This window comes from Lygodium microphyllum, chromosome 2, assembly GCF_053477565.2.
Source record: "Lygodium microphyllum isolate KBCC chromosome 2, Lygodium_microphyllum_v1.1.10, whole genome shotgun sequence".
In the NCBI taxonomy this organism is placed as follows: Eukaryota; Viridiplantae; Streptophyta; class Polypodiopsida; order Schizaeales; family Lygodiaceae; genus Lygodium; species Lygodium microphyllum.
Window position 1 is genome coordinate 102,230,773 of NC_141136.1, and position 21,018 is coordinate 102,251,790.

At 38.3% G+C, this 21,018-nt stretch overlaps 1 protein-coding gene across 8 annotated transcripts in view; it reads right to left on the reverse strand.

Annotated features, from left to right (window-relative positions):
• Positions 1–4,012: 4,012 nt before the first annotated feature.
• Positions 4,013–21,018, reverse strand: part of LOC148040107 (uncharacterized) — a 67,500-nt gene continuing 50,494 nt past the window's right edge. For 2 of the 8 annotated variants that reach the window (XM_087696667.1, XM_087696712.1), the window contains exons 6-14: positions 6,580–6,666; positions 6,349–6,463; positions 5,607–5,705; positions 5,419–5,525; positions 5,265–5,330; positions 5,102–5,189; positions 4,957–5,017; positions 4,809–4,872; positions 4,015–4,690 (exon numbers count right to left, since the gene is read on the reverse strand). In XM_087696667.1, the coding sequence (XP_087552793.1) occupies positions 4,562–4,690; positions 4,809–4,872; positions 4,957–5,017; positions 5,102–5,189; positions 5,265–5,330; positions 5,419–5,525; positions 5,607–5,705; positions 6,349–6,463; positions 6,580–6,666 (816 nt within the window). In that variant the 3' untranslated portion in view covers positions 4,015–4,561. Of the gene's footprint in view, positions 4,691–4,808; positions 4,873–4,956; positions 5,018–5,101; positions 5,190–5,264; positions 5,331–5,418; positions 5,526–5,606; positions 5,706–6,348; positions 6,464–6,579; positions 6,667–21,018 lie in introns of all 8 variants that reach the window. The other 6 variants (XM_087696688.1, XM_087696679.1, XM_087696674.1 and 3 more) reach the window with 6 other exon arrangements.

The following is a 21,018-nucleotide window of genomic DNA, read 5'->3' on the forward strand; positions in this document are numbered from 1 at the left end:
TTACATTATATGATTATCCTTAAGCTTAATTTTGTGCTAAATTTGTCTATAGAACAATTGAAATGCCTCTAATCATTTTTTTAAAATTCTCGCATCCTCATGTATTGTGTATCTAAATTATTTTATCCTTGCTTGATAATGTGCTTTTTCTATATATTGGGTTGACCAAATAGACTTTCATGTTGTTTAATGAAATATGGGGCATAGTTGTATAGAACATATTAATACAACAAGTTAATGAAAAATCGTATATAACTTAGACAATGAAGACACATAACGATGCAAACTTTTTACTATATATAGTGAGTGAAACAACGATTATCCAAAGCTTCTGTCATTGCTTTCTTGAAAAGGTTCAATTGATTCTTGAAGTCCTTGAGATCATCATCTTTCCGTTCAGTCTTATCACAAGTAAAAAATATTATCTAGTGTTCTTCAAACTTTTACTTTTCTATTTCATGTCCATTATCAAGATGACCTTTTACAACATTATGCAAGGATTTTCGTTGATTGTATTTAATGGTTAAGCTATCATTTTTTGAGTTTATCTTACCGAGTTTTTCATGAAAGCCCAAGAACCTTCTAGACTTTACTCTACCAATAGATAGCTTTTTGGGGACGAATTTTCCATCCTTGGACTTTTGAGGATCTAGTTTAATAACAACATTATCTTCGTGCAAATCAATTGTAATAAAACTTACTCGATCTTTGTTATAGCATCATCTCTGGTAGTTGATAAAGGCTTTAGCTTCTAAGCAAAGCCATTGTAAAGATAAACAAGCTTTTCAATTATTTTTCAAAGTACATGAAGTGTGTAGATGTGAGGATTGATCAAAGGAATGTCCAAAACTAGCCTGAACTGTGGGACTTTGATGTGCTTAGAGAGAGCTCTATTGGAGTTTCTTGAGTTCAACTCTATAGCAACGCTCAAGACATACAATACAAGCAAGGATATTTAGAGTTGGCTCCCTTTGATACATTGTACATGCATTTGAGTGTTTTCAAGTCACCAATTATGTATTATTCAACCTTGTAGTTTTCAAATCCCTTGACAAATAGCTCTTCTCCTACTTGTTGGCTCTTAATCACATTAGATATTGAAGTCTGATGAAAACCCCAATATAGTATGTTTCAATCCTTTGTATCTACTTCAATAGCTCCTGGCCACCAAATATTGTGTTCAAATTGAATACTAAATGATATTGAATCACTACAATGACTCGATGAAACTACTCTATTCATCAAGGTAATAGAGATCCTCTCTAATTTCATACACATTAAAATCTCATTTTCATCTAGTTTAATCATAAACCTAGATACTCCTTGAGCCTCTTAATTTGATCATTAAACGTTGTAGGACGGGAAAGTCAAGAAAAATATTATTAAATTCATTAAATTCATTAAATATAACCTCTCTCTTTTTAACCCTTGAAGCTAACCTTGATATGGAAAGCCTCACTCAAAACTTCTATCACTTTACCGTCAACTCTTTGTTTGATGATCTTCACCACAAATGTCATGGAAAGTAAACAATTATGTACTTGACCTTGTGTCATATTTGATTGCATTAGCTAAAAATTTGTATATATGCATCTTGATTAATACCAATACTATTGAGAATCTTTTGCACTATTGTAATATCCAAAGAATGATGCTTAATGAAAAATCTAAGCATTATCTCTATACTTTCTTGAATTTCTTCATCTCAAGAATATTCTTTGGAACTACAAAAGACACGAGATGATAATAAAACTTAGATTCCTTTGAAGCATCTCTCTCACTTGCATTTGGCTAAAGAAGTGAGTTAGAATATCACAAATCAAATACAATTATAAACAAAGTCATATTTAACATTTCTAAAGTGAAAAAGTGTACCTTGTTACTTGGATTCTTTTATTGTAGCCACCTCCTCCTTAATCAATATCACAAATCAAATATAATTATTAAATAAATCATATTTAACATTTCTAAAGTAAAAAAGTGTACCTTGCTACTTGGATTCTTTTACTCTAGCCACCTCCTCCTTGTTTAAGATTCTCAATATTCATGAGGTTTCTTTGTCGATTTTGAAGGCCTAGAAGAGTTTGTTTTCATTGATATGCTTTGATACATTTCTTAAAAGAATTAATCTTTTGTTGACATTATTACTAATACCTATCTAATAAATCTAGCATTACAAAAATATTTGATAATTACTTCGAAAAAGATAAAATCAAGTGTGCTATATTTGACCAATAGATCTTCACTTCGATGGAACGTCATGGCTTCAACCATGCTACCGCTCGGATAAATGTTAAGAGAAAGTCAAAGAATCGTTTTTTCTTCTCAATTTCACCTATATTATAGGAATAACTGGGCAAGCCTTGCCTTGTAAGAAAGAGACACAATGGCTATTTACACTAAAATATATTGGCAAAGAATCCTTATATTATGCATGCTCAAGTGCTTGAGAATACACTTTAATGAACTATGAAGATGGTCTTTGGTTAAGTAGCCAAGTCTTTGCCCCTCTTCTTTTGAGGATGTTCTCTCTTATGTCTATAATACAAAAAAGGAGTTTTAAACCATTGCATAACTAGAGTCAACAACCAAATAATCAAGCTCCATGACACTCTAATGAAAGTAACAACTACAACTTTAAAAGACCCTTCAATTTCCTCTACTCTTAACTCTTTTCCAACGTCACAACCATTCAACCTCCAATCTAAAAATGGAGTAGAACAAAAATATATTGAATCCAAAGAGAAATCACAAGCCACCAATCTCAATGCCCAACCTACCATCCACATCACTACTACTAAACTCTTACCACATCGAGAAGCTCCTAGACCAGCTCCCTATAATAAGAGATATCTAGCAAAGATAAGTTAGGTATGCCTATATTTTTACATGATTTACTTCAAATGAGAGATTTTATTAAAGATTCAAAAGTTACTATATTGCATGATGATGGTAGATTCACATAAATTTACCTAAGAAAAGTTCACAAAGTGGTTGCAATTACAAACTAACCCTTTGCACAAAGTTAAATCTGCATTTCAATGCATTAAGATAACGGCGTAAGGAATATCAAGGATTTAGAAATCACCATGTATACATATAAAGAAAAGAGAGACTTCTTAGTTGCACCTTTGCAATCATCAAACATTATATCAGATATAAATTTGTAGACATGAATACAACTCTAGCTATTAAGTATTGCACCCATACGATCAAATGGATCATAAGTTTCGATACTACCAACTTAGAATGGATTCTATTGATGCATTCAAAACCACATTTAGGACATAGTCAACCATTATAGATTTGTCATCATGCCATTTGGTCTCACAAATGTACAAGCCATATTTGTCCATTTACTAAATAAAATCTTCCCTAATTATTAGAGATTTGCTATTGTGTTTAAGTCAAAGGAAGAGCATAAAAGTCAAAGCTTTGCTATTGTGTTCTTTGATGGTATTTTGGTCTTCATTAAGTCAAAGAGAGGGCATAAAAAGCAACCATTTTGGGCTTTTTGCTTTCCTTGCATGAACTTGATTGTGTTGAATATTTTCTAGCAACCATCTAATGAATCTAGCCTTACAAAAATAATTGTCTTACCCTTCGGCTATAATAAAAAGGTTACAATAATAACAAATAAATCCACACAAATAAATAGTGCAATAGAAACACTCAAAATAATAATAATCTAGCATATCAAATTACGCTCTACTAATAAATATAAAAATAATTGCATTTGTATAACTCCATCTAATGTTTTGCTTAGCAAGAACACAACACATCAATTTTCTGAGATCTGACTGCCAGGCACAATATGCAACCAGTGTTGCACGTGATGCCACATGCAACAAGTAATTTATGTGATGACTGGCCAAATAAAAATCCACAAAATAAATAAATGAATAACATCTTATTTTCATAGTAATGAAAAAAAATTATTATAACAAATACAACTGTGGAATATAAAATACCGAAGCCTGCTGTACTTGCATCCATGAGAAATCTGGCCCTACAGCCATTGGATGTGGCTTTGAGGTTCACCATGTATCTTTTATTCCATCAAACAAAATGACTATATAGAGTTCTGATACAGTAATAAATAAATGAATAACATCTTATTTCCATAGCAATGAAATAAATAAATTATCATAACAAATACAACTGTGGAATACAAATACAGAAGCCTGCTGTACTTGCATCAATGAGAAATCTGGCCCTACAGCCATTGGATGTGGCTTTGAGGTTCACTGTGCACCTTTTACGCCATCAAACAAAATGACTATATAGAGTTCTGATACAAAAATTGCTAGCAAACTGTTGTGGATTTCAAGTTCAATATGCATTTTATATAATAGGCTTTAAGCTTCCAAGAACCTTTCAGCATATGGTCATCTTGTTCCTCAGAGAGCTTGCCTAGGGAAAATGAAGATGCTTCAACTTCAGGGAACTGCACAGAACCTACTCCTGAAGATAACAGTTTCTTTACAAAACAACCATGAGCTGTGAAGATGTGGCAAAGCCCTCATAATTTTATTCATAACCTACCTTCACACGTTCATGTTCATCTAGCCCGTGCAGATGGCTCACAGGCATGGTTGTATTTGTGAGCATGTGAGGCCCTGTGTAGTTGAGTTCGGCATCGGAAGCCATACCAGCAGTCTTCACGCCCAGCTGCATCAGGTGGAAGTTCCTGCACCCCCCAAAATTATGATAAAAACAACAACTGCTAAGCATAGACTCGGCCTCAACTGTTTACTCAAAACCTCAAAATTCATGGTCACTGCTTAAATGGAAGTTACACTACTCACATGTTTTGGTAGTGACAATCTGAATTTGTAAATGAGATGCTCCATCACAGAATCTGCACACTGGCTACAACACAATACTACCATCAAATGGGACAATTTTGTGTAATTCTAATCACAAGGCATTGAAAGCAAGATTTTGGAGAGTTACTTGCACAGATAGGATTCTGCTGTGATCGAAGCAACCTGGCTCCTCAGCAAATTTGGTTTGTCTGGAGCACGAAACCAGTCAATCAAATAAATAGGGCAGAAAGTCTTCTATAGAGCTTATTGCTCAGACAAAAGTAGCTGTGTACCAATTTCACCCCGATCCATCTTGCTAAGCCACTCATGCAGCACATCTTGAATCTCAAGCCTCTGCTCTTGTAAGTAGCGCTTTGTCACCTTTGAAATTTTAAAAATCAGACACTCTTTTTAACCCTCATCAGTTACAAACAACCAAATAATTGGATAACTCACATCTTGTTCATATGTGTTGCCTCTGAAACTTCCGTGTGGAAGATCAGTTATTCTTCGCTCCACGAGCTGTAAACTCAGAAAGTAAAGTTTACTTGAAATGTGTGATGCACTGAAAGAACGGGGGAAAACATGGCAATTTGTATTATGTATATACCTTCTTAAGCACTCCAGAGCTTACACAGCTTACTGGTTCACCATTGGATCTGAAAATGTTTTGGGTGCGCCAGTAAAGTTCACAGAAGATTCTACCACATCCTGCACCTGCAAAAACCCCAAAGATTCAGTGAATTAAAAATGCAGTATCCTACCTTAACAGAATTCTTGAAAACCTTGAAGACTTACAGGACTGTGGAATGTCAATATCTGTTCTCTCTGGCATGACTGTATTGCAGGCATAGCACGTAAGGTGGGCAGTCTCTGGACTACAACAGTAACCAGAATCTACAAAGCAATTACAGAGGACACATTAAAAGAAAGATTTAAGCAGAAATCAGAAGTTTAGATGGAAAGACCAAGACGAGCATTCACTTAAATATTAGAGATGGATGGAGGAGGTGAAAATCAATGCGAAAGAAAGTCAAACTCAACTGCCAAGTTCAACTTTGAAGCAATGCCTATGAGGGGCAAGTCTATCCATCTGAAGTCTGTGAGGTGCAATGTAGGCTTTGATTTGTGCATATCGAGATCATTGTCATCCTACTCAGTGTGCCTTGGAAGATTTAATCATAGTGAGTGATTATGTGGGTATGTGGGCTGAGTTTGGAGGTGCGCAATCAGTCCTTACAATCTTGTAACTGAAAGATTCTTTCCATTCTCAATTGAGGGGCTCCTGCCTCATCCCACCCCCTTCCGATTTCTGCACCTCTCACTCAACACGGGCCTTTCTTACCCCTCTACCCTCCTTCCCTCTGACCCTTCCTTCCAAGGGATTTTGCAGCATGCACCTGGAACTTCTTTGCAAATGGTTATGTCTTTGCCAGACGGATACAGAGCTCATGGCTTCATGACTCATCTTGTCATAGCTACCTCACCCTCCCTCTTCTCTTCTTACTATATCTTGTGTTGAGAAAACATTAGAAGTTACCTTCCGAGGAATTAGATCTTGGGCATTGAGGGCAACGGCCATAATGATGTTGTTCATCTTCATCATAACTATCATCATCAGTAGATGAAGCATTACCAAGTCCGCCTACATTCATCTACCCACATGTAAGTAGCATTAGAATAAAAAGCCTTTTCATGTTGCAAATACTTGAAAGGAGAAAAAGAATTGTGTAAGGCATAGGGGGTGCATAGGGGGTGAGATCAGACTTACAATCTTGTTTCCAACTATAGCAAATTGGTCCAGTTGTGATATCTCTTCAGCCGATCTTTTTAAAGATGGATACTCCTTCAAAAAGTCCTAAAACAGACACCATCTTGAGTGCCTTGTAGATTTCTCAAAACAAAGACAAAGTTGAAAAGCTCAGAATTTGAAAGTTTAGTAGCAAATATCTTTGACTATTCACAACATTAGAGAAACAAAACCGTAGCGCATCAAAGCTCAAGATTAAAACATAACAGGGTCAAGCTCGTAAACAAGCAAGTAGACTTTGACATCAATGAGGCTTACATGTATCTCTTCATGTGGGCTTTTGACAGCACATCAGCCATAACCTAATACCAGGCTCTAAATGTACGAACAGAGAAACCATGGTGGGTTCCCAGAGTGATAGCCTACGTGAGACCCTGTCCAAGCCTCAAATCCTTCTCTAGAATTGGTAGCTATGCCCACATTTGACCAAAATCAATAGGCAACAGGTGGAATGCAGCAGGCATCAAACCTCTCACACACATGAAGAGACACCCAATCATACATGTATATGCACCTTGCCATCATCACCACCAATCCCTCCTACATTTTTTCAAGTGAAAAATCCTCCTTTCTCTCCACAGGACCATAGATAAGGATTCCTATGTTTTCTGTGGTTGTTCATGGTGTATATGAATATTGCCATTTTAGGAGGGATCATTTCTTGGCCAATCACAAGCCATCTTAGGATCTTAGTCATTCCTTGATTGAAGACGACTCCTGCCCCCAGATTCTGGGAAAGTTCATTATGATGGCACAGTTTAAAAGTGGGCCCTTGGTCCTGCTTTTTAAAAAAAGGAGCTACAAAAGGAAAAGGAGAAAAAGGTGAGTACAAACATGCAGCTGCATCACATTAGTTGAGCATCACCTACCCTTGCAAGTTCATCTAATTGCATGATATTGTGTGAGGCAAAATCTAAAAATAGCATTCTTCAACCTCAAGGCTTGACAATAAAGGTAATTACTGGAAAGAAGCATTGTGAGGAAGCTAATGTGGAGAAACTTTGCAGTAGAATCCACTGAGAAGAATACATTTCTATTGAGAAGTCTTCTGTGACCAAATAATTCGTTGCTGGCTACATTTCCTTTTGATTAGCATGTGAAATTGTTCACTCAGATCTGGCATTTGTCAAAGAGACCACAATCAACCTTGATAAACATTAAGAGTTGTCTGCCATGCCAGACAGGTATCAAATAGATAAAAGATTTCAGACACAGTTAAGTAGGTCTCCATACTACATGCAACACTAGGTTGTTGATCTTCAAAAGGGTCATAGTTTATTGTAATAAGAGATTCTAGCCAGAAATAATTGAAGAACGTCACTCAGCACAGAGAGGATTTCTTCCCACACCCAAAATCAGCAATGGAGTACAAAATTGACTGGTTTGTAACAAAGCAAAACCTGATCAGGACTTTTACAGCCCTCATCGTCATTGAAAAAGTGTAAGTAGTTTTCTACGGACTTTATTATAACAACTAAGAAAGTGACTGATTACATGATACAGGGTGGTTTTCAAGGTAATAAAGGTGACCAGAATCCTACCGCAGTTGGATGAGAGCAATCCCCAAACAATCAGCTTGTTTTGGAAAGCATTGTTTGGGATATTTGAATGTTTCTTTTTATTAGTACCCTACAATATATTAACAAAATCTTTAGACTCTCATTAAATAAAACAGGGCACAACAGAAGACTTTAGTAGGTGATGCCTCAGGCCAGAGCACTTTACAATGACTAAGCATCCAAATTCAAACTGCAGAGTTTTATCTGCCATAGTGTTTCACCAAAAAATTAGACCCCTCACCAGATTCCAATGCTGCCTGAATGTCCATAAATACTGATGCTCAAATAATGCATTCACTTCTCATACATTTCCATATTTTCAAGATCAAGATGAACATCCACTTCACTTAGCCATGTCAAATGCCTTCAGAATCTTTTCAAGTTAGCTTTTTTGAGAGATGAAAGAATCACCTGATTTGTAGAAATGGTGTTCTTCTTTATTACATTGCAATTTAAAAGTGACGAAGACTAGACAATAAGGTCCCAATCTAACACAATTGGAAACACAAAAACTGCCTCACATAGTAGCTTCTATGATATTTCCAGAAGTTAAAATCAACATCCTTCATGTGTGGGTGCTGGGACTAAAACAAGGGGCCTATTAGAGTTTGCACCAGCCGTCTGCCACAGTACAAATCTAAGGCAGGAAGGAAAGATACTGTCTTTTGCTTTGAAATGTGACCCCACAAGGTTTACATCACATTCCAACATTGGCCACGTATGCCACAAAACACAGATACTCAATGTAAAAAGTGGCAGAGAACTTGCAATAGCACATTAAGACAGCAACAGGGTTCACCAGCACAGTGTATCATTCCCGCAAACATTGAGACTGCAAACTGGCAAGACACAAGTGCATAGTGGATTGCCACAAAAATCCACACAGAATGGAACACAAGTGAGAATGCCATGCTATAAAGCCATGAGAACAGTCATTATCCTTCCTTCATCCATTTGGTTTTTGATAAAGATATCCCAGTAGGATGGTTTGGAGAGAGAGGCTCTGAACTCTCTAATAAAAACCATCAATCGCTGTAAATATGTACACATCAACATTCATTGTGATCTCCATCATTAGGCAATCTTATAATATTGAAATGCTTAGGCTGGCTGGGATTTGAAGGCATAGCATTGCGTGATTTCAACCATCCAGGAAGGCAAACCCAAGGTGGCCAAACAAATGAGCTCTTGATTGCCTTGCTATTATCCTTCACCAATGGCAACCTCCCTCGTAGCTTCCCCTCAACAAGTTTCATCTTCATGCGACCCCCTCATAACATCAACAGCTTATACATGGATCTGCATTCCTTTTTTTATGTCTTTGGATAAAAACAAATCAGCCCAGTCTTGAGCAGCAGAAACCCTGGCTGCTCGCCACTTAAAAAGCTTGCCCAAAAATCTAGGGCTGTCAAAATCAAAACCCAAACAGACAGCCCCCATGTAACTCGGTCTCTCTCCCTTCTGATTCTTCCCAAAACCCTTAAACACAAAGAGGCCAGGGTGGATAGAGAAAGGAAGGCAAGGTGGAATTCAAGTTTCCACAAATTATAATTTAGCATGTAGCTATTCCTTGCATTCTAGTCCTCATACTTGCTCATCTTTATACGTTCAGAACACTAGGCACAGTCACAGTCATGCTCTCTACAAAAGACATTGAGCAAATGCTGGGCAAGACATAATCATGTACAAAGGACTCAATGCAAATGCTAGGCAACAAAGGCCAAAGTTCTCTCTATGTTCCGAGGCTGCCTACGTGATCCATAACAGAATGTAGTTTACAATCCGTCTCTCAGTAACCTCATGATCACCAAACTCTTGTAGATTACAAATGCCTTGGAGCTAGTTGCCAAACCTCACAATGTGCAATCACCAACCTCTTGTAGGTTACAAATGCCTTGGAGCTAGTTGCCAAATCTCACAATGTGCAGGTCTATATCAGCAATGCCCTCTGAGAGAAGACAGAGACCAGTCAATATCTGTGTTTACATGCTATTTACCCATTCCCACTAATTCCATCCATTTCCCTTAGATTTTTGTCACAAAAGTTCTTCTATGACGAGTTCTTTTGTTGTAAACCATGTTTTCATTACTATTGTGTCACATAAGGTGACCTCACATGGTGCTACATATAACACATACATGCAGCTAAGAAATTAAAATAAAAGTGAAGGATTTGATGGAACGCCATCAAGCCCGAAAATGATGAGAACTGTACCTGGTCCTGCATTAGGGGGGACACCAAAATAGTCACATGTATGGACCATGCTGGTTGACTGTCAAGGACCATGCACCAAAAATATTGCAGAGGAGTAATAACAAAGTGCTTCAAAAGTTTGACTTATCATATAGGTGAAGATTGTGCGGATATGGCTTAATTCAAATGGTATATTCATAAATGCCCAAAAAGAGTCCAAAAAGCTTCCTTGTGCGGTTGATGTGCACTTTGACAGTGACATTCAATATCCATTTTGCTCAAGCTTACCTGGAGGTCCTCAAAGTGATTGATGGCCAACTTGTAAAGATCATGATAACTTGCAAAAGCTGCATAGCTTGTCCTTTTGGACTCAAAGGACGAGACAAAACCGATGAGAATTTTACCAGTCATGTCATTTCCTGTCTCTCTCTGTGCCTATCTCCTAGTTGTGAGCCTCAGTCTTAGTCAGACATGGATGCTTGGAGCTCTGGCACTTGTCACGCTTTGCTCTTCTCAGCTGTGTGCAAGGTTTTCAATCTGCCCGTTGGCCACCCAGCCCTGTCCACTTGCTGCACATTTGACATGTGGCTATTGTTAGGCCTTTTCCCCTACAGTTGGCTGGTCTGCAGGATCCGACCTGCATTCATCCAGATCTGCCATTCTGCCCTAGATATTGGCCTCCCCTCCATCATTCCTAAGCATCACTTCCTCATTCTCCATCATGCTGCTGGAGGTGGGGTGGACCTATATTGGTTATCAACTGGAAGCAGATTGCAGATCAGAGGTGTGCATCAAAGATGCATCATGATTTTCCTCAAGGAGACAAGAAGTCTTGAGAGCCAAAGTCCATGGGAGATCCAACAAAGCAATCGCTCCAGCCTCCAGGGATTAAGGTGCTTGTTGAGGGGCTAATCCATCTGCCGCATTACCAACAATGTGGTCACCAGTGTGTTTCGTGCATACATGCAACACTCGATTCCGTACCACTACAATGGCACTCTAATTGTTAGTAAACAAAGGAGTAGGCTCCATGATAGATCCATCAAGATCAACCAACAAACATCTCAACCATACACATTCAACGGTAGTAGTGAAAGATACCTTGTACTCAACTTCACAAGACGATGTGGCGATAGTGGATTGTTTCTTGCTAAGCCAAGAAATGCAAGAAGAGCCAAGAAAGAAACAATTGCCACTAGAAGAGTGACAAGAATCAAAATCACCAACCCAATCTGAATCACTGTAAGCATATAATTGCACTAATCCCCCCTCCCCCCCCCCCCAAACAAGCATAAAGAAATCCAAAAGTCCTAGCACCCTACAAATAACAAATAACACACTTTACAGCTTGCCAATGTGACATGCGTGGGCTGTGCATATATCTACTCAAGGCTGAAACGGCAAACTGAATATCTGGCCTTGTGTTGCATAAATAAATGAGGCAACCAACTATTGGGGCATATATATGGATGTCAAACATATGACTATCATCATGCAAAGACAGCTTAAGTCTAGTCTCCATTAGTGTGCTTACTGGCTTGCAATCTTGGAAGCCAAATCTCTCAAAGAGTTTACTAATATATCTTGACTGTGACAATCCAATGCCTCTAGTATGATGAATAAATTGAATGTCCAAATAGTAATGCAAACCCCAAATCTGACATATCAAAAGTTTGCTGCAATTTTTTTTAAAATGCTGAAATTTGATCAACATGTATCCCTCTAAGTAGAAGACCGTCCACATTAAGACAAATGACTAGCAAGGATCCACCCTCTTTGCATATGTTAAGAGTATACTCTAATGGGCTGTTTATGAACCCTTGGCTGAGTAAGAAGGCATCAATTTTTGCAGCTCGTGGAGCTTGTTTCAAACCATAAAAGGCCTTTTTCAACTTGCATACCAAGTGTTCAGATCAACCAGCAAACCAATGGGCTGTTGTACATACACTTCTTTCTCAAGTTCCCCATGTAAAAATACAGTTTTAATGTCAAGCTAGTGCAAAATCCAACCATAATGAGCAGCCAATGCTTTGTACTTATCAATGGCTCCATCTGCTTTTTGTTTCAGCTTATAAACCCATTTAGTACCAATGGCTTTATTCCAAACAAACAATGTAACTAAACCCCATGTTTGATTTTTCATGATAGAATCATATTCAGCTTGCATTGTTGCCATCCAATGCACACCCTGTAAGTGCAGGGAGCAAGAACGTGAGAATGACAATACTTTGAACTTGTAACCAACTTGATCAATTATCACCATGAAAATTAGAAGAGAGAGAGAGAGAGAGAGAGAGAGAGAGAGAGAGAGAGGAGTTGACACCATGCTAAGAGGAGAAAAACACGCGCACCAAGTGCCTGAACCATATACAAAAGGGTTGATTTGTTGCAATTCTGAAAACTAGGATTTTAAAACCCTAATTTTTGCAAACTTTGGGCAACAAGTTGATTCTTTTTTTTAGTGCTCGGATTAGATTAAGCTAAGCAGAAAGTGTTTCTTGGATGAGAGATAGATAGGAGAGTACAAAGTATTTGACAGAAATTTCAGCACGAGAGCTTGTCCCAAATGAAGAGAGAGATCTCCAATATATATGTGTAGGGCTTGGGTGCTTAAAAATGGAAGGTAGAGACTACAAATGAAGTGTTTGTTGAAAATAATAAGCGTAGGGACACTTGTCTCTTCAAAATGACACAAGTCCTCTTCTAGATGTCCCATGTCACTTTTCTAAAGAAAGAAGCTTTCAAGCCTTCCACTCTAAAGATCTCTCAAATGATTAAGAAATTGAGATAGCTACTGAAGACAAAATTGTTTCTTGCAAAATTTCAAAGCCTTTGATGCAACAGAATTTCCATTTGAGCAACTTTCAAAAATAGTAACCTCCTAAATTTTAGGAGTTACCAAATTTAGCTTTGGAGAGCTCACGGTTGTCTCCATACATAGTACAGACTGATTCGTACGGTACGATCCATATGGCACCGTACCGTACTGTACGTATTCATATGATCTAGTACGAAAAACTTGTACTTTTTTACCACTCTTCCCCAAGGCTATAACTTTCTTTCTTTCTTTCTCCTTTTTTTTTCTTCTTTATTTCTTTTTTCTCTCTTCCCCGAGCTTTCTCAAGCCTCTCTCACCCTCTTTTTCTCTCAAGCCTCTCTCTCTCTCTCTCTCTCTCTCTCTCTCTCTCTCTTTGTGTGTCTCTCTCACAAACTTTTGTCTCTCAAGCCTACTCTTATTTGCATGATCCTTCATGTATGATATATCCACTCCCATCTATGTATTGTACCATATGTATTCGTATGATTTAGTATAAAGGAATTGGTCCTTTTTGACCACTCTCATCCAAGCCTACATATTTCATTCTCTCTCTCTCTCTCTCTCTCTCTCTCTCTCTCTCTCTCAAGCCTCTAACACCCTCTTTTTTCTCTCTATCACACACACACTCTCTCTCTAGCCTCTCTCTTTCTCAATCTTCTCTCTCAAGTCTACTCCTATTTGTATGATCCTTCATGTATAATGTATGCACTCTCATCTATGTACTTGTAACTTGTAGGTAATAGTAGTGTACGTTGAGCATGCAGCATGAGGTTTTGGTATATCACCCTTAAATATTCATCTTATATACTCTCATAGCATTGCAATTTAGACTTTAAACATCTATTCTATTATCTTTAGTCCAAAATAATCAAGTTAAATTTCTTTTCGTACTAATATCATACCGCACCTTATAAAATCTTAAGGTACCATTTAGTGCCGTATTTTATCGTACCATACTGTATCATACCTTTCGTACATGACAACTACGGGAGAGCTTCATTATATACATTCACCGATTCATAGTTTGTTTCTTTGACCATGAGCATCTGGTTTCACTTTTCGAAACCACTCATTATATAGGCTTCTAGTCAATGTGACTATCTGAGAGTAAAAGTCTTAGTCATCTGAGCTTTCTAGTCAATCTGACCGTCCGACTAAAAATTTAATTTCTCTTGGGCATCTCATCAATGAGGACCTAAGTATAATTATAGGGTATTTTGGCCATTGGCCACCCTTAAATAGAAAGATAAACATTTAATCATATTTTGAAACACTTAAATAATACAAATTGCACCTATTCAAAACATGACAAGCACACATGATTGCATCCATCCAAAAAACATGTGGCAATTTCTTAGCTTTTAACATACATCTAGCCATCTCCATGAGTGACCAATTCTTCCTTTCTACAATTCCATTTTGATGTGGAGCATATGCAATGGTAAACTGATGTGCAATAACTTTTTGCTTTAGAAATGAATCTAGCAATGAAGACAGATATCCCCCCTGGCTCCAAACGGAGAGTCTTAATGCAATTTTTAAGCTTTCAACATACATCTAGCCATCTCCATGAGTAACCGGTTCTTCCTTTCTACAATCCCATTTTAATGTGGAATATATGCAATGGTAAACTGATATACAATAACTTTTTACTTTAGAAAGGAATCCAGCAATGAAGACAGATATCCCTCCCTGGGTCCGAACAAAGAGTCTTAATCTTAAACCACTTTGATTTTCCACACGGGCAATAAAAGCAAAAAATGCATCATACACTTTTGACTTTTTAATCAATGAAAAAACCCAACAAAAATGTGTAAAGTCCTCAATGAAGGTAATGAAGTAAAAACATCCACCCAATGACTTTGTCTCCACGGGTTCACAAATATCCGAAAGCACAATCTACAACCTAGCCTTAGCTCTGAAAGCAACATCACGAGGAAAAGAAAACCGATACATTTTTTCCAAAATACATCCCTCACAAATGTGCTCGGGAGGTCTCTCCAAGAGAGGTAAGCCTTTCAATATCTGAGTACCTTACATAAGCATCACATTGCTATAGTTCACATGCCCCATACGAGCATACCATAACTTTGCCTCTGACATAGCAAGAGTAAGAGTAGATGCCAAATAAATTTGTTTAATTAACAGAGTGAGCAACTAACTCACAAAGTCCATGACATAATGTGCTTGTGAGCACCAAAGTCAAGAATTCCTTATCTCTAACCATGCATTTGTCATCATCATCAGTGACTTACATTTTACATTTTGCTAAAAAATAAATAAACAACAAATTCTTCTTTATTCCCGGCACATATAAAGCATCATGCAAACAGAGAATAGAGCCATCAATGGCTTTCGAAACAATCTCTCCAATATCTCTAACAAGATAAGATGCATTATTGGTACATTGTACTCATTTTCCAATAGGAGTTGTAACAACAGAAGTAAACAAATCCCTGCAGAATGTAATGTGCTTAGAAACATCACTATCAAAAAACCAAGTATTAGCATCCTCAGTAAAGCTGAATGCTCTATCTGCCCAAGAAGAATCATAACTGCAAGTATAAAAACAATAGTCACAGTCAATACCAAAATACGTGAGCTTTGTGGCAGTAGAAGTAGAAGGTGAATCTGAAACTGACATCCCAAACTCCTTTCTCTTCTTGGCAATGTGTTTTTTGCATTCTGTGATATAATGACCTAGCTTTTTACAATGATGGCACTTGCCATTCTAAGTTTGTATGTCCCCTGCTTCTTGTTGTTTTGTAAAGTTCTAGAACTTTCAGAACTTTGTCGAGCATTCTTGGACTGATTGCTCTTATCTTTTTGTTTTGCCACAAAAGCTTATTCAGAAGCTACTACATCCACACCACTATTCTTTTTTGTTTGCTCCTTCCAACAATCAACTAACCAACTGAAGAAAAGTAAGTGGTTGTGGAGAAACCCGCATTGTAAGATTCAATGCAATGTGGAATGCCTAATAAGACAGTGGCAAAGAGTTCAAAGTAGTAGAAATCATCTAAGCATTAGAATAATACTCTATCTACATTGATCAACCGCTCGCGCAAGTCCTTAATTTTATTAAGGTGATCTTGCATAGCCTCTTCTTCTTTCATCTTCACATTTTCAAGCTCCTTTTTCAAAAAAGAAATGAGTGCCTCATTCTTACCAACAAATATGTGCTTAGTGTAAGCCATGCTACTCACAAAGTAGTAGCCGAACGAATACGCGGGATCCCCCATGTCCCAAGCCCTCTAAGCAGTTGTTCTTTGGGGTGGTGGCTATACGACAACTTCTTGCCTTTGTCCACGTCTTGCTACTTGTTGAGAGTTTGCTGCCAGACACTCTTGCCTTTGTCCATGACCTGCTTGTGGAGGGGTTGAGGAGCCAAATCACCAAGGCGTGCTTCTTCCCCACTAACATGATCCCAAAGACCTTTTGCAACAAGCATATTTTTCATCATAAAGGACCACAAAGAATAGTTGTTGCCATCCAATCTATCCTCTTTCGAAACATAAGTGAAGACATCATTTTGTCCATGAGCTGCCATGATAAATATCACTTAATCAAATGCAAAAAGAGTAATTACAAAAGCTGATTGACTTAGAAATCTTCAAATTCCCAAAAATTACAGCGAATGCCAACCTGTAATCAACCAATTTTAATCAAAAGAACCACCAAATAGTGACACTCTTAACCAATATTGCCTCAATGTGCTGAAAATTTTCAAATTTCAGCAAACAACATGCTGTCCAAGGCAATAAGAGTGCTTAGTAGCACTAAAAACACAAAGCCCCAAAATTTGATTGTCCAATGTGTGTAGTTTTAGTCAATTTCAGACTAAAAACACATTACATGTGCCGATGTCCGCCAAAAATACAAAAATCCCAAATTTTCTGACCCAAATATCTACAAATTTCTTCAATTTGTGCACTGAAGCACTTGTTGCTGAAGCAAAAACTGACCTATTCCTGCAAAAGCCCTTTGCTTTGGCTCTGAAATTCCCATTAAAATAATAAAATATACCTATAGCGGCTGTGCAGATCTGAAAATATGCTGATGTGGCAACTTGAGAGCAAGCAAAACCAATTCTGAGCTGTGTGGCTGCTAAAGTGGCAGGCTGGAACAGATTTGGAGCAGTTCTGGACTGCGTAGGTGCTGACATGGCAATTGTGGACTCTTGCGAAATTCGGGTTTTTTGGACTGCGCCTGTGAATTTAGGGCTTTCTGGACTGCGCCTATGAAATTAGGATTTTCTAACGGTTCTGAACAGCCACGACACATTGCAGAGATCAAGTAGAACGGAGAAGGCGTGTCAAAAACACAGGTCGCCACAGGCAAGAGGAGGCACGTCAGAAACACAGGTTGCCACAGGCAAGAGCAGCATGTGGACTGAGCTGAGAGTGAAGAGAGCAAAGAGACAACTGGCTAAACAGCTCTGATACCAAATGTAAGAGTGAAGTACAGCAATGGAGCACAAGTGAACACGATTGATAGATAGATGGAGAGAGTGGTCATAGCACGACAATTTTCATAATAGAATGTGAAGTGCAAAGTACGAAGTACAACCCTTAAGACTTTAAGGTTGTGAAAGTGACTTAAAGTCAGTTCACACATAGATGTGTGTATTGTGCGGTAAGTGACCCAAAATGTGTAACGTAAATACATAGATGAAGATAAAGGTGACTAGGGGAAAAAACCTCTCTTACGGAGAGTAAAAATGCACTGTGAGGATCACTAGCACTCTTGTGTAAGCGCAGGCATGAGTAAAACCCAACAGAGCCCGAGAAGAGAGTTTCATCTCAGTTTTCATGGTCATCACTCATTGAGGTATGCATCAGCCCCATTGCTTCCTTGATCTCTTCCATACCTTCTGGGCTTGTTGAGGACCTTCCAAACATTGCCTTGAGCCTTGCCAAGTGAGCTTTAAGCTTAGTACCACCAGCAGTACCCTAGCAGCACAACCAATGTGAATTGTGCCAATTTGGCTGCCCCTGTTCTTGACATCATTCATCTCCTCTAGCTCCTGCTAAGCTTCAAGATCAGTGGCCGCTTAGTTGGCATCCTCCAGGCATTGAAGGCTTCCACTTTGAGCATTGTTTGGAGTGTTTAAGGTCACCATTGACCTATTGTTCAGGGCAAACCTATTATTCATTGTCTGAACAGCAAGTATTTGCTTGGTAAATGCTCTATTGATGCTTATGGGGTAAGTTTTTTAATGTACAGATGATGTATTGATATTCAGGAAAGGCATTTGGATCAATTAGAGCTTGAATAGCTCAATCTTTTAAGGGTTCTTTGCTATAATACCTTGTGGGCAGCAAGCGTACATAGAAAATGCTTACGTATTGAATGCCTACAGATGCTTTGGGGATGCTACATGGATACATGCATGCTTGGCATTGATCATTATGCACGGATATGCTTATGTTGAGCTCGAAGCTTTGGATTTGAGCTCCATTGGATACATATTTGCAATGGCTATTTGCTTCAATGGTTTCCCACTTACAAACTTGAAGCTTATTATTGGTATATGCTCCTAGATGTATTGTTTCATGACTTTGGGCACCCGAATGTTATGAGACATATGTATTGAGCTTTGCTTTACTCTTGAACATTCAAGATTTGCTTCCATGGAAGCATTTTGATATTTTCATTACAAAGCTTGGACTCTTGAGTTAGTGGGAGACTCTTGCATGCTTATTGCTTTATGCATACACTGTCCTTTTTGTAGACATTAATGATTATGGGCTAATTGTGATTTGATTTGATACCCCGGTACTTCCTCTTGTCAGATGGGTTTGTCAACTTTAATGCATTCTTGGTGATGTACTTGAGCTTCATAATTCATATGCAGTGAGTTAGTTCCAAATCAATGGATCTCTGTTGCTTTTGGAGATATCTTATGCATAGTTGGCTTATGTACATGCTACTCCTTTGCTTGGGATTGCATCTATGTATCTAACATTGTTGGGTCTCTAATAGCATTTGGTACCTTCGTAGTTTATACTCTATCTTGCACTGCTAGTTGCATTGTATATCTTGGTTGTTACCTGGATATCCCTGGCAATGAGAGCTTTGCATTTTAATCTTTTGCCTATAGTTATACACTCAGTTATTGAAGTTTTATGGACAGCCATGCTGAAATTAAATTTTGACCAATCTCTTTCAAAGCAGACACTTGTATTTAACACTCTAGTGTTTCTATTGAGCTAAGAAATGCAATCTATGCTAATTAGCCATTTAGCCCCAAAACAAGCATAATTTAATGAAAACCCTAAACGGGGAGCAGTTCGAGAGAGTTCAATGAAACCCTAATTTGGGAGGGTCTATCATTATCTATAAATAGACAGGCTGTCCCCATTCAGCCTTAATCCCGTCTATGTAGGTTTCTCACCTTTGAGTGCAGATTTCAGCCATCAATCCACACACACATGGCTGTCCAACCTTTGTGACTACTGCCATCACCTTGTTTTACTGCCGCGTTTTACTGCAGCATTGTACTACAACATTCTACTACTACGTTTTATTGCTTCACCCACATCATCAAGCATCATCCTCTGCAGTCGCCTCAGTCTCCTCACACTCTGGTGATCAGTGTTTGGTGTTTCTCTCACTCCACTCTGGTTGGTGGTCACAGCACCTGGGATCCATCTTCGGTGGACGTCACTCTCCAACACACATTGCTCTACCCTTGGGCACACTGTATATTCTTACATTCATTTACAGCATTCATTCACTTTAGAGTTGTGTTCTTTCGATCCCTTCTTATGTTTGTGTTTAAGTTTTGAGTTTTGTGTTTAGGGTTTAAGTTTTGCTTTCTGTGTCTGTGTTTGTCTTGTTGTGCTTCTGTTGTGGTTGTACACTTTGTGTTTCCTTAGTGCAAACCCTAGCAATGCCTCCATACTCTTCTTCACATGGTATCAAAGCTGGTGCTCTTATAAAGAGTATCCTACAAAATATTGTGGAGTGCTAGTCTTTACACGAAGCACACAATACGACTCGTAATTGAATCATAATGTCACAGACACCTTCTCATGACCCCATGATGTCTTATCAAGCTTCTCCATCACTACAAACCTTGAGGAGGTATTATGGACTCGACGAGGAAAACAACACTCCATATTCACCCTCACCATCACCCTCTATGTTTACACGCATGCCAGATATTCCAAAGTTCATTAACCTCACAGAGGAGTTTGAGGAGTACCTACGCAACAAATACGGACATGAAGACATCCCTTCTTCCAATTTTGCTGCTCCTTTCGTTTCAACGGATTGAATTTCACTACTTGGTCGAGTTATATACAACAAGTGTCTCAAGGTCTTTGAGACCTTGTTCTTGGTCTTGAGCCTATGCCTAACCCTCACCTGGCCCACCTTGATTACATCCATTTGTGGAGAGCTCACCATGCCACAGTCAATGTCGAGCTAATACAAGGTTTGCTTCTTGAGTTTCACTCTCAATTACAACACTTCCCTCTTGCATTGGAACGTTGGAGTCATCTTATTGACCGCTATGCAACTCAATATCGTACTCCCCATATAAACATCGATGTTGAGCTTCACAAGTTTTCCATTAAGGGGATGATCTGAAAGTCAAGTTGGCCAAATATCAATGGTTACTAGCTAAATTTGCCACTACTAGCTCTCCAAAGTTAGACGACGATCAGGTCACGTTCTTCTTAAACAAGTTGCCTAACAAATACTTTCATTTTATCCAGCACATTATCTCACTACCTAGATTGCCAACCTTCTATGAATTTGAGTGTCAATTCTTGCGATATGCGAGGCTTCATGATCAAGTCCACAAGAAGTCCTCTACACAC